Raw genomic sequence first — 13,517 nt, forward strand, 5'->3', positions numbered from 1 at the left:
TGTCGTGGTTTGAGGAACGCGAACAACAGCCGCAGCCGCAGCCGCAGCACCAGCGGTTTGCTCGCATCGAGGTTCGCTGGCAGATATTGCGCCGCATTCGAGACACGCTTGAGGTTCGTGTGATTGTCATGGTGGTGTGTTGTGGTTTGTTGTTGCACAGTGCCTTTCTGTGTGCCTCAGTTCGCGCTGTCTTGGTCTTGCTGTTCTTGTTGTCCTAATCGTCGTCTGGTTGCAGGCAGTTTTGCACTGCGTGCTTGTGCCAGCCGAACGCACTCAACACACAACTCTGTGACTTCCTGCGTGCTCTACTTGCTCGTGTTTCCCTTTGGATTTACGTGGACAGGCGCTGCAACAGCGAGCACCCGATGAAGAACACCCGCGTCAGCCCTGGCTCGCGAGGACAGTTCTTTTGGCGCTGGCTATCGTGATTCTTGGCCAAGCCATCTTCGGCGTGACCCAGCAATCGCTCCTGGGGCAAGTTGGTGAATCAGGTCACGGTTGGACCAACCTTCAGGTGTTTCAGCGCTTGGACGCGATTGAAAGGCGGCTGGAACACCTGGAATACGTTGACGAACGCCTCTCGGATGTTGAGGTCGCACTCATAGACATGGAAGAAGTCATGGACCGAGTGCGAAAATTGGAGAAAGGCGCGCACGCGTGGATGGCTGTGGAAGACATGGAGCAGCGGATGCGTTCCCTTGAAGAGGGATTCCAAGATCAAACGCACCTGCGAGACATGGTGCACCGTGTGAATGCACTTGAAGGACAGATGCGCGCTTGCACGGCTGTTCAAGACGTCGAGAAGCGAGTGCGCAAATTAGAGAAACAAATGAAGTCGCGTTCAACCGTCGACTGTGACACGCAGGATACAGACGAGGATGTTGTCGGACAACTCGTCACCCTCGAAGTGCAAATGGCGACACTCGAAGACCGCACCAGCACGCTGGAAGAACACGATGAAGCTCTTGCCTCACTTCGAGAACAGCTTCATGGATGCGAACAGCTGGGCGACGTGGTTGCAGATCAGGCCGGAACTTGCTACTTTGACAGTGGCTCATGCCCGCCGCTGAATGTTGAGCCAGACGTGATTGTCGAATATCCACACGGCGAACAAGTGTCAACAGCCCTCTGGGGGTGGGAAGTGATGGTTTGGCACCCTTCTGGAGGTGCTGTTGCTGCGGCTCTACAATCTCCCGGCATTGTGCTTCGTTTCCATTGTTCCAGGGACCACTACGTGTCAGGCCATATCTCAACTACATGTACGTGATTTAGAGTGGTGGGGTGAAACCTGTCGTGTTGGCTCTACATGCTGGGTGGCAGGGTTGAGTGCGTACATCGCGTGTCTCTGATTGTCACTCACGCTGCGCTGTTTTTCATGTAGGTCTGCGCTCTCTGCAGTGGAGTCACCAACCACCAAAATGTATTCCGCTGACAAACTGCCGTCCCTCTGAATACGTGGAGGCGCCAGCTTCAGAATCAACTGATCGCATTTGCGCCACGTGCCCGCCGGGTACATTCAGTGACTCAGAAAACGCCGCCAAATGCTCAGTGGTCCGCAGATGTAGCCCTGGTGAATACATGTTACGCGAGGCAACCCCCACGTCAAATCGTGAATGCAAGCAGTGCACAACCCGAGCAGAAACAATTACACGCCCACTGGGCACTAAGCCTGAAACTGACGTGGATGACTGGGCTGACCTTGTTCTTGCTGCCAACGGAGTGTTTTACGGTATTCCGGCGCACGCAACATCCGTACTCGCCTACAACCCAAACGGCACAGTTCATGCCGAAATTGACGTGAGTTTCTATGGCGATAGTTGGAAGTGGAGTGCAGGCGTTCTTGCTGATGGCCTCATCTTTGGCATTCCGTACGACGCTGCGGCGGTTCTGGTCATCCACCCAAGCAGTGATAGCATTAGTGACATCAGCGTTGAATGCGGAAGGACGGCGTGTTGGAAAGGTGGCGCACTCGCCGGCAATGGCAAAATTTATGCTACGCCTCACCATGCGGATGAAGTCCTGATCATTGATCCGGTTGCCCTGACTGTGGATACCACAACTATCATCGGTCTTGGTCTTGGGTGGAAATGGGCTGGTGCTACGCTGGCACAGGATGGCCGAATTTACTGCGCACCCTTTGATCGTGGCAGTTTGCTCGTGATTGACCCGACGACTAACACAGCCGAAGAATGGGGTGTCATGGTCCTCGACACAAACGCAGCAGCATTCAGTGACATAATCACTGCGGCAAACGGATTGTTGTTCGCGATTCCTTTCAACGCGCGGTTTGTTGCTGTCGCTGATCCAAAGACAAGGGATTTCGCGGGCATATCTGGACTGTCATGGGACGGATCGAAATGGGGTGCGGCGAGGCTTGATCGGTTTGGGCGCATCGTTGCAATGCCATACCGAGCCAACAGCGTGCTCCTCATCGATCCTGACACCGGGACAATTGCATACAATTCCACAACAACGAATGGCTGCCTAGGTGCTGCCACGACTCGCGATGGTATTGTTCACTGCATCCCAAATCACACGCAGGATGCAATGCTGTTGGTTGACTACCCATGCGACTCAAGGAAGAAGCCATAAACAAAGGAAGATATAAGAAGTGCGCCTGGGCACTAAGTGCTCTTTCAGAATTGTTTGTGTCAGCGTTCCACTCATTTGCCCAAATCACCCACGCATCCTTTGCTTGCGTCCGTTTGACAGTTATTCCTTTGTTTTACTTGCTCCATACCAACACAACGTAGCTGCCGTTCGCACCAGCACCCCATCAATAAACCGTTCCCTTCCTTTCTCTAAGGTCAAATCAAACATGCACCCCATCAACCACCACCAATATGCAACAATCACGGCATTGCGGAGTTTGTTCTGCGGACGGGCATGGCTGCGCCCTCCATCATCTCCACGCGTCGCTGCTCCTCCCGTGTCGACGGCATCCGTGTCGCCCCTGTCGAAGTCGCTGTTGCTGCTGATGACGACGATGACGCGAGCAGGGCGGAGAGCACATATGGGCGGACGGAGGATGTGCGTCCCTGCAAGCTCTCCTCGCGCTCAGACTGCCGACAGCTGTCGAAGCGGCACAGGTGCTCAATCTCCTTGTCCACCACGTGCGGCGTGTAGTTGAGGTGATGGCGGTGGTCGTGACGGTCGTGGCGAGATGTGCTGCGGTGGCGGCTGCGGTGGCGGCTGCGGCTGCGACCACGCACTTCAGCACCAGCACCAGATGGTGCAGTGGTGGTCTGCGCATCATCATCGTTCCCCACGCTGTTCGCCTTGTTCATGGTATGGCTGTCATCATCACCCTCCTGCCCGTCCTCCTCTTCCCCCTTCTCCTCCCTCTGCATCAATGCCCTCTCCTTCTCGCGTTCCTCCAGCCGGTGCAGGTTGAAGTATTCCCGCACGTGCGCCAGCGCAGCGTCGGGCGCGTCCTTCTTGCGGATAAACGTCATCAGGTACCCTTGCAGCTGTTGTGTGTGTGTGTGAGTGAGTGAGTGAGGTGTGTGTGTGTGTGTGATGTGAGTGTGTGTGATGTGGGTGTGTGTGTGAGTATGTGATGTGAGTGTGCGTGTATTCGGGGAAGGGTTGCATTGTGATGTTGTTGCGCGAGTGTGGACACACAAACTACACCACTGACACCACGGACACACCTCATCATCACACGATCACAATCACCACACCACCACGACTGACCTGGGCCACGCTGAAGGTGTCGTTGTCTGGGAAGTTGTCTGCGAATGCGGTGGCGTCCTTCAGCAGCAAATCACGATCAACGTCATCACCACCAGCACCACTACTGCTGCCACCACGCGCGTATTTGGGGTCGTCCTCGAAGAAGCGGGCAAACAGGCCGATAATCTGTTGCCTGCAGGCATGGAAGAAGCCAAACTCGCGGTCAATGCGGCCGGGCCGGATCAACGCCGGGTCGAGGCGCTCCCTGCGGACATGTGGTGGTGGGGGAGGGGAGTGAGTGATGTGACGGTTGTGTGGTTGAAAGGGTGGGCAGCAAGCACCCAAATTAACACACACACACACACACACACACACACACACACACACACACACACACACACACACACACACACACACACACAGTGCACACCTGTGGTTTGTGGTCATGAAGACGATCCTGCCCTCCTGCGCCGCCACGCCGTCAAGAGCATTCAGCAGCCCGTTGAACGTCACCTGGAACGGCGTGCGTGGTTGGTGGTTAGTGGGAATGGTTGAAGCGGATGCGGGTAAGTACAAGGCATACAGGACGACAGCACGGTGAGAGAGGCATTGAAGCTGTCCACACACACACACACACACACACACACACACAGACACCCACACAACATACACCCACACAACACACACACACACACACACACAACATACACCCACACAACACACACACACACACACACACACACACCTTCTGCAGAGGCTTGCGGTAGACGGGCTTGTTCTCATCATCATCTCCGCCACTGCTAGTGCTGGTCCCACCCTTTGTCACCTGCTCCTCCTCATCGTCATCATCGTCACTGCTCTCATCATCACCCTGACTCTTCTTGTCATCCCCCTTCTTGTCCTTCTTCTTCTTCTTCGTCATATCCACACCATCCTCCTCCTCCTCCTCCTCATCATCGCCATCATCGCCATCATCATCATCACCACCCTTCTTCCCATCACCATCATCACCAGTCTGCTGCTGCTGCTGTTTGCGCTTTGACTGCTTGAGTGGCCCGAATGCGGTGTCGATTTCCTCAAACAGGAGGATGGAGGGCGATGGCGCGGAGTTGAGCATGTAGATGAGGTGCGAATCGTCCATGTCCTCGTCCTGCAGGTTCACCGTGCACACGGGCAGGTCTGTGGCCGTGGTGGTGGTGGTGGTGGTGAGGAGGTTGGACAGGGGGGGGGGAGATGCGTATGAATGAGAAGTAAGAACGAATGCGAAAACGAAAAGCAGTGACGTGTGGTGAGTAAGCTGGCAACGAAACACACACACACAGACACACACACACACACAGACACAGACAGACACAGACACAGACACAGACATATACACACAGACACACACACACACAGACACAAATAATTGACGCACTGAATTTGCCAGCGAGGGCGAAGATGAGGCTGCTCTTGCCTGATCCCGGTTTACCGTACAGCAGGTACCCGCGGCGATGGGGCAGCCCTGCACCAGGCGAGGTGGACATGTGTGTGGGGGTGTGTGGGGGTGTCGTGAGGGGTTGGTTTGTGCAACGAGGAGGGGGATTACCGTGTGGCATATCTATCCAGAGTACAAGGAGAATAAATTGAGTGATGTGATGAGACTTGATCGCATGTCACACACACTGACAGAGAGACAGACACAGACGGAGAGACAGACAGACACAGACGCACACACACACACACACACACACACACACACACACACACACACACACACACACACACACACAGACATAGATGCACACGCACACAACCGTGATCAACGCACCCTTTGACTGGTACCACTGTGCGGCGTTGAGCCACCAGTCCATGTCGCCAACAATGTCCTCCACCACCTCATGCGGGTGGTGCACGCTCTCCAGGGGCCGCTTCTGCAGAAGGGGAGGTCACGTGGTCAGCATGGGGCACCCACTTGCTGTTTGTTGCTCGACACACACACACACACACACAGACACAGACACAGACACACACACACAGACGCACGCACCATGCGGTCTGAGAATTTCTCCCAAGAATAGGTGTTGTAGTAGATGGACGTGCACTTCTGCTGGTTCTGGCAAAACTCATCCCTACAGTGGCATTGTTGCACGTGCAGACATGATGGCATTGTGAGGGATTGTATACATGAGCGTGCACACACACACACAGACACAGATACACACACACACACAACCCCCCCCCACACACACACACACATACACAACACACGTCGCACCTTGCCCTGTAGAGCAGCTCTGCGATGATTGCCTTTGCGTGCTTGTCGTCCATCACCGCCTGCTGCTCGCGCGCGTGTGATCCGGGCGACCACAGCCGCCACGAGGGATTCAGCACCGTGATCTGCAGAGGACATGATGTTGGTGGCGTACGGTGGGGTGGCGTGGGTGACGTGGGTAAGTGCACGCATGTATGGCGTGGGTGTGCCGTGCACAAAGCTGACTCATGGTGTGAACACCAATAACACGCCATGTTCGGACGCATGCACGTGTGCAAGACACTGTTTGATGGTCCGCTATGGCCCGCGCACACGTACCTCATACTTCTCCTTGTCGCGGGAGTTTCGGTTGGAATTGCGCTCCTCCACAACCCTGACACATGGCAAGCGCGTGGATGGGCGCTGTGAGCAGGTGCACGTGTGCATTTCCAGCAACCAAGACAGTTTCACACACACACACACACACACACACACACACACGCACACAAGCGCACCGCTTGACGAAGAGGACGTGGGTTGTGCCGCTGGCGTCGACATATGGGACCTTCCTGGTGGCGCCAGCACTGGGACGGAACGTCACTGTCTTGAACCGGTCGTTGTCTCGCCCGCCATCCTGAACAATCCCACATGAGCGATCAAACATGAGTGTACATGTGAGTTGAGGGAAGAGCGTGGGACGCCCAAGTGTGAGGCATCATCCGATTCCCATCCACAGCACAGTGCAGTGTAACGTACCGCCTTTTCGATCACCTCCACGTCCTTGTCGTTCTCCAGGATCTGCAGCAACGCACGCAATGCACGATGGAAGCAAGGTCGCAGCACAAGTCATGAGCGTACACATCAGTCCTCATTCACAAAAACATGGCGCACCAGCAGCACACACCACAGCACCAGCACACAGCGCAATCCCTCCACCACCACCACCTCCACCACCACCACCACCACCTCCTCCACTTACGATGGGCTGGCGCTCGAGCCAGTAGGCGAACCACTCCATGGACCGGGTGCCTTCCGGGATGGTGACGTGGGTGAACATGGACTCGTCAACGCGCCGGTACACGTGTCGCGTGACAAAGCCGATAATGGCCAGGGGCACCGAGGTGAGCAGCGCCACAATCGGGTAGAAGAGCGACGTGTGCAGCAGATCCTTGCCCATCTTCTCCAGCGATCTGAGCGGCGACGACGACGAAGAGGAGGAGGAGGAGGAGGAGGAGGAGGAGGAGGAGGATTTCGCCGTTGAGTCTGCCGTTGAGTCGCTGTCGGCGGTGGTTGCGGTGTTTGCAGCGTTTGCGGGGTTACCGATCCCAGCGCTCTTCTCATCCTTGGCGTTGCTGCCGACACCATGCTCTGCAGTCTTGTCCTTTGTTGCAGACGGCGGTGCCTCAGCAACGTGGCACGCGTCCAGGCTGCAGCTGCCGCTTGGGCGCTGGCCGCTGCCGGTCGCAGGGCTGGCCACGCTGGTTGTCGCCACAACCAGCAGCAGCAGAAGCACACCAGCGACTGCCAACCTACTGAACACCTTCATGGTTGCTGGGGATGGTGATCGGGCTGTGGCGACGATGAATGAATGAACAAGGGAGTGAGAACTTGTGTGACAACCACACACTGCTGCCTTGTGCACTGTCACACAAACAGGTTACAGGCTGCGATTTCTGCTGACTCAGCGAATGCCGATTTTTCAGTGAAAATTTCAACAACTTTTCTACAATTCGGGCAAACTGCCTGCTGCCTCCCTCCCTCCAGCCAGTCACAGAAGCCACAAACCCACACCTTTCCTCCCTGCCTCCAGCAGCAGCCAGCGACTGTCCTTCATTGTTGTTGTGGTTTGTGTTGTGTGGGTTGTGACGACGCTTTTGCTTCCACTGTACCCCTCCCCTGCCCCTGCACACCAACAGAAATGAGCGTGAGTAAGCAGAACCAAACGTGCGGCCTGTTTGGATTTGCTGTTGTTTTGGTCGCCATCACTCGCACGCATGGTCACGCCTGCGTTAATCAATGGCATTATTACTCATCATCTCATCATCACCAACGCTGCTTCGCCATCCATCCCTCCTCATCGCCGCACACTCGGCTGACCACAGCAAAAAGGAAAAGGCAGCGCAGCCAAGCCGGGCGCTGCCATGTCACAGGATGCTCTGCTTGCCGAGGCCTCGCGCGCCGTCAAGGAGAACGCCTTTGCCATGAAACGCTCCCTGGTGTGTAGTGTTGTGTTGTGCGTGAGTGAGTGAGTGAGTGAATGTGTGTGCGCGTCCGTGCGCGCGTGTGTTTGAACGTGTGAGTGAGTGGGGGGTCGTTCTCAGTCACTCGCCATCTTTCATCGTGCAATACATCAGCCACACTCATCGTTGTCATTGTTTTTCGCTCTGTTCTCACCCGTTGCTGTGATGCAGGACGAGGACAAGCTCATGGATGCGCTGAAGCATGCCGTGGCCATGCTCTCTGAACTGCGAACATCTGCGCTCCAGCCCAAGACATACTACGAGCTCTGTCAGTGAAGCACAAATCAACATGTGATGTTGCACGTGTGTGTGTGTGTGTGTGTGTGTGTGTGTGTGTGTGTGTGTGTGTGTGTGTGTGTGTGTGTGTGTGTGTGTGTGTGTGTGTGTGTGTGTTCCGGTGTGCTTTACCTTATTTCCTGCCACCCTCCTCTCGCTCTCTCCCCCCCCTCGCGTTTCTCACTTCCCCCGTCCCACATCTGCTCGCTCGCCTCACCCACTTGTCCCACTTGTCCCGCCACATCCCACCTCCTCTTGATTGTCGCAGACATCAAGGTGACAGATGAGCTGTCGCATCTGAAGACGGTGCTTGAGGACATCTTCGAGAAGAAGGGCCCCATCAGCGACCTGTACGAGCTGGTGCAGTACACGGGTAACATCCTGCCGCGCCTGTACCTCCTCATCACCGTCGGCGCCGTGTTCATTGAGACGAACCGCGTTCCCGCCAAAGACGTGCTGCGCGACCTTGTTGAGATGTGCCGCGGTGTTCAGCACCCGCTGCGTGGCCTTTTCCTGCGCAACTACCTCCTCACCACCGTCAAGACCCTTCTCCCTGAGGAACAAACGTCAGTCGTGCGCGTGCATGTCGGCGTGTGTGGGCGTGTGTGAGGATGTATGCATCTGTGATTAAGAGAGAACGAGAGAGACAGAGACAGAGAGTGAGTGTGAGTGTGAGTGTGAGTGTGAGTGTGTGACTGTATGTGTGCGAGTGTGAGGGCGTGTGCGTGTTATCGAAGGGTGAGAGCAAGGGGCACAAGCAAACGCGGTCCTGTGTGTGTGTGCCGATATTGCTCGTCTAACACCACGTCTCAACCACACGTCACCATCACCACACGTCACCACCATAACCATAACCAACTCATCGCCACGATCACGGCAGCGGGGAGGGCGGGACAATCCACGACTCTGTCGACTTTGTGCTACTCAACTTTGCCGAGATGAACAAGCTCTGGGTGCGCATGCAGCACCAGGTACGCGCTGATGTTGACGACGACGGCGGTGGTGTTAGAAAGGGGTGAAGTGAAATGAAGTGAGCATGCTGGATGGTCTGTTTTGTCGGTAACAAGGACAAGAGCAGAGAGAGATGCGTGCACAAGCACAAGGTCAAGGTCTTCACACACATTTGCTCACACACTTGCTCTCTCTCTCTCTCTCTTTCACACACACACACACACTCACTCACTCACTAACACGCACGCACGCACGCGCACACACTCACAAACACACACTCACAAACACACATTCACAAACACACGCACACATACACTTACTCACACACGCACATACACACTTTCACATACACTTACTCACACACGCACATACACACGCTCACACACTCTCAAACTTCAACCCCCCCCCCCCATATCCCTCCTCAGGGCCATTCGCGTGACCGGACACGGCGGGAGAAGGAGCGACTGCAGCTGCGGCTCCTCGTCGGCACCAACCTGGTGCGCCTGTCGCAACTCGACAACGCCGACGTCGACATGTACAAGGCCACCGTCCTGCCCGCCGTCTTGGAGCAGGTCATCAACTGCCGCGACCCGATTGCACAAGAGTACCTGATGGAGTGCATCATCCAGGTGTTTCCGGACGACTACCACCTGGCCACGCTTGACAAGCTGCTGACGGCGTGTGCGCCTTTGCACGCGCAGGTGAACGTGAAGGCGATTGTGATCAGTCTGGTCGAGCGCCTTGTGCAGTTCTTCAGCCAGTCGCGAGCAGATGCAGCCGCAACGGCGGGGGTGCCGGCAGACGTGGACCTGTACAAGGTCTTTGCCGACAACATCCGCTCCCTCTTCCAGGTGGGTTTGGCAGAAGTGAGAGGGGGAGGGGAGGGTTGATGGACGTGTTGTGGTCGGTGTGATTGTGGTTGTGGCTATGGTTGTGGTTGTGGTTGTGCTTGTGGTTGTGGTTGTGCTTGTGGTTGTGGTTATGGTTGTCGTTTTGTTGTCGTGGTTGTGGGTGTGCTGTCGTGTGTAGGTGTGGTCGTTTTATGTATGTGTGCGCGTGCGTACGTGTTGTGGTGCCGTTCTATTCATGCAAGATTTCCGACTCACTCACTCACCCACCACATCACCGCCACCATTGCGCTGCAGGCGCGGACGACAATGGCGCCTGAGGATGCCGTCGCCATCCAGCTCGCCCTCATGAAGCTCACCATCGAGTGCTACCCAGAGAACCTCGACTACGTCGATGAGGTGTGTTGCCTGTGCGTGTGTGTGTATGGCTGGGTGAGAGGGCGGCTCTTGTACGCGTAGATCATGATGTGCTGTGTTTGTGTTGTTGGTGTGTGTGTGCGTGATTGTGTGTGCGTGAGTGTGTGTGTGCGTGAGTTAAGTCCAGGGCCACACCTGCTCATCATCTTCTTGTGCCCGTGTTTCGTTTGCACCTCAAACGCGACAGATCTTCAAGAACACAATTGACCACCTCAAGAGCGTCGGCCTCACAACGTGCGCCCACGATCACGCCACTGCCTGCACTGCTGCGTCTCAAAGCGACACACACACACACACACACACACACAGACACACACACACACACGCACTGGTACTATCTTTGACGTGCATACGCACATAGCCCCCCAACAAACGCAAATACACGCGCATACTCATCAGCACACACACACACACACACACGCACACACACACACACACACACACACACACACACACACACACACACACACACACACACACACACACACACACACACACACACACACACACACGTGCACGTGCACAGGGTTGAGCCGCGGACTGCTGCGTGCGAGCAGTTGTCGCTGCTGCTTCGCCTTCCGCTGGAGACGTACCCCTCGCTCACGCCCGCCCTCAAGCTGTCGTCGTTTGGAAACGTGTTGAGCATGTTTTCCTATGCCACCCGCCACGCCCTCGCCGTCTTCACCGCAAAGAAGATTGCAGACTCAAACTTTGCCGTCTCAACAGAGGCCGAGGTGTGTGTGTGTGCGTGTGCGTATGTGTGTGTGTGTATATATGTGTGTGTGTGTGTGCGTTTGTGTGCGCGTGAAAGCTTTCTGCGCTTCTGCTTCATCTCTCTCTCTCTCTCTCTCTCTCTCTCTCTCTCTCTCTCTCTCTCTCTCTCTCTCTCTCTTTGTCCATATGTGTGCGAGTGAGTGGCCAATCATGTGTACCCCAATCCCTTGCTCCATGTGCACTTGCTCACGACTGCGTGTTTGCTCACCGTTCCCACCCCTACATCAACCATCCCACCACTCCCCCCCCAACTCCAGGCCGACGTTGTGTTTGGGGAGCTGCTGCTGCCGCTGCTGGGCGAGGTGGAGGGCCAGCCGAAATCCTTCCACCAGGATGGGTCGTTTGTGGAGGAGCAGGTGGTCGTGGCACGCGTGCTCTCCCTCGTGCAGGGGGTGGATCTCGACACACAGGCGCAGATTCTTGCGTCACTGAAGAAGCAGTTGCTTGCAGGCACCATCCACCGCATGCGGTACTGCGTGCCGGCGCACGTGTTCAAGGCGCTCCAGCTTGCGCAGGGCTACTCCGACGCGCGCGATGATGATGAGCTGTGGGAGAAGAAGTGCAGCAAGCTGTACTCGATGGTGCGGACGTGTGTTCTGGCACTGGCAGAGGGAGAGCTGCCCATGCTCGCCCTCAAGCTGTTTCTCCAGGCAGCACTCGTCACCAGCACCACAACGTTTGCCAAGAGCGAAACCATCGCATACGAATTCTGCTCCCAGGTACGTCTGTGTGAGTGTGTATGTGACTGTGTGATTGTGTATGATATTGTGTGTGTGACTGTGTGTGTATGATATTGTGTGATTGTGTGATTGTGTATGATATTGTGTGTGCGTTTGTGCGTGTGTGCGTGCGCATGTGTGTGTGTGTTTGCGTGCGTGCGTGCTCTTCTGTTTGTGTGTTTGCGTGCACGGTCGTTTGCGCGTTTTCGTGTGCATATGTGTCTGTGCATGGGCTCCAAATGCACTTGCGTTGATGTAGCGCACACCAAGTCCATTCCACGTCTCATTCCACTCGACACGCACCTTGATGCCCAATTATGCGCCCTGCAGGCGTTTTCGCTGTACGAGGAGGAGGTGTCTGACTCGAAGGAGCAGGTGGCAGCGATGACGCTGATGATTGGAACACTACAACGCATCACGTGCTTCACAGAGGAAAACTACACCCCGCTCATCACAAAGTCAGGATGAAGCTGCTGCTGCTGCTGTGGTGGTGGTGAGGGGAGTGGGGGAGTGGGCAAACGTGGTACTGCGTGTGGTCGTTATACCTGTGATCATTCATTCCTGTTGGATCTCACACACACACACACACACACACACACACACACACACACACACACACACACACACACACACACCTCAGGTGCGCGCTGCTGAGCTCCAAGTTTGTGCAGAAGCCAGACCAGTGCCGCGGCGTGTGTGCATGTGCAAACCTCTTTTGGTCCGGAAAACTCGCAGACTCGGACGAAGAGGTACGCAACCCAATGTGTGTGTGTGTATGCGTGTGTGCGTGTGTGCGTGCGTGCGTGCGTGTGTGTGTGTGTGCGTGTGTGTGTGTGTGTGCGGGCGCACGCGTTGCTGCTGCTGCTGCTGCTGGTTGTGTTGTTGCATGTGTCAACGTTACTCTTCCTCTCTGTGTTCATCCAGTGCCATCAAACCGCACACACACACACACACACACCTCACACACACACACACCCTCACACACACACACACACACCACCTCTCCTGCCTTGCGGTTCAGCTGCGCGATGGGGATCAGGTGCTCAAGTGCCTGAAGAAGGCGATCAAGGTTGCGCGCTCTTGTCTGGAGCCGTCAACGCAGGCGTCGCTGTATGCAGACATTTACGACGCGTACACCTCATTCTACATCCGCGGCTGCGAACAGGTGACCAACACGATCAAGGAAGGTGGTGGTGGTGGGGTGGAGGAGTAGGTTGTGGTGGTGGTGGTGATGGAATGGGGGTGGTGGAGGGGTTTTTGTTTGATGATTGCGTTTGTGGGGATAGCGACAAGAGCACACACACACACACACACACACGCACACGCACGCACACACACACACACACACACACACACACACACACACACACACACACACACACAC

At 55.7% G+C, this 13,517-nt stretch overlaps 3 protein-coding genes across 3 annotated transcripts in view; 2 read left to right on the forward strand and 1 right to left on the reverse strand.

Moving 5' to 3' along the window:
• Positions 1-2,681, forward strand: part of PTSG_09788 (uncharacterized protein) — a 3,224-nt gene extending 543 nt beyond the window's left edge. The window contains exons 1-3 of the mRNA XM_004989090.1: positions 1-113; positions 344-1,259; positions 1,382-2,681. The exon at positions 1-113 is cut by the window's left edge and continues 543 nt beyond it. Coding sequence (XP_004989147.1) covers positions 1-113; positions 344-1,259; positions 1,382-2,592 — 2,240 coding nt within the window. The 3' untranslated portion in view covers positions 2,593-2,681. The remainder of the gene's footprint in view (positions 114-343; positions 1,260-1,381) is intronic.
• A 26-nt stretch (positions 2,682-2,707) lies between these two features.
• Positions 2,708-7,585, reverse strand: PTSG_09789 (uncharacterized protein). Its single transcript, XM_004989091.1, has 12 exons — positions 6,888-7,585; positions 6,665-6,706; positions 6,424-6,542; positions 6,248-6,302; positions 5,933-6,054; positions 5,705-5,786; positions 5,486-5,588; positions 5,093-5,179; positions 4,421-4,854; positions 4,106-4,188; positions 3,697-3,940; positions 2,708-3,470 (listed from the first exon to the last, which is right to left on the reverse strand). The coding sequence occupies exons 1-12, from the start codon at positions 7,452-7,454 to the stop codon at positions 2,853-2,855; spliced, it is 2,556 nt and encodes an 851-aa protein (XP_004989148.1). The 5' UTR covers positions 7,455-7,585; the 3' UTR covers positions 2,708-2,852.
• Positions 7,586-7,591: 6 nt separating this feature from the next.
• PTSG_09790 (vacuolar protein sorting-associated protein 35) lies at positions 7,592-13,346 on the forward strand (the record flags this gene model as incomplete). Its single annotated transcript, XM_004989092.1, has 13 exons — positions 7,592-7,832; positions 8,011-8,124; positions 8,320-8,416; positions 8,693-8,990; positions 9,305-9,395; positions 9,801-10,226; positions 10,521-10,622; positions 10,828-10,874; positions 11,167-11,374; positions 11,672-12,133; positions 12,464-12,591; positions 12,774-12,882; positions 13,155-13,346. The coding sequence occupies exons 1-13, from the start codon at positions 7,827-7,829 to the stop codon at positions 13,344-13,346; spliced, it is 2,280 nt and encodes a 759-aa protein (XP_004989149.1). The 5' UTR covers positions 7,592-7,826.
• Positions 13,347-13,517: the final 171 nt, after the last annotated feature.

This window comes from Salpingoeca rosetta (genome assembly GCF_000188695.1).
Source record: "Salpingoeca rosetta unplaced genomic scaffold supercont1.31, whole genome shotgun sequence".
In the NCBI taxonomy this organism is placed as follows: Eukaryota; class Choanoflagellata; order Craspedida; family Salpingoecidae; genus Salpingoeca; species Salpingoeca rosetta.

Excerpts from the sequence above, each read along its gene's own strand:
- PTSG_09789 (XM_004989091.1), bottom strand. The coding sequence starts at position 7,454 with ATGAAGGTGTTCAGTAGGTTGGCAGTCGCTGGTGTGCTTCTGCTGCTG. Across the intron at positions 5,787-5,932 it reads GAGCTGCTCTACAGGGCAAG|GGATGAGTTTTGCCAGAACC; the intron begins GTGCGACGTGTG and ends ATGCCACTGTAG. Across the intron at positions 3,941-4,105 it reads TTCATGACCACAAACCACAG|GGAGCGCCTCGACCCGGCGT; the intron begins GTGTGCACTGTG and ends ACATGTCCGCAG.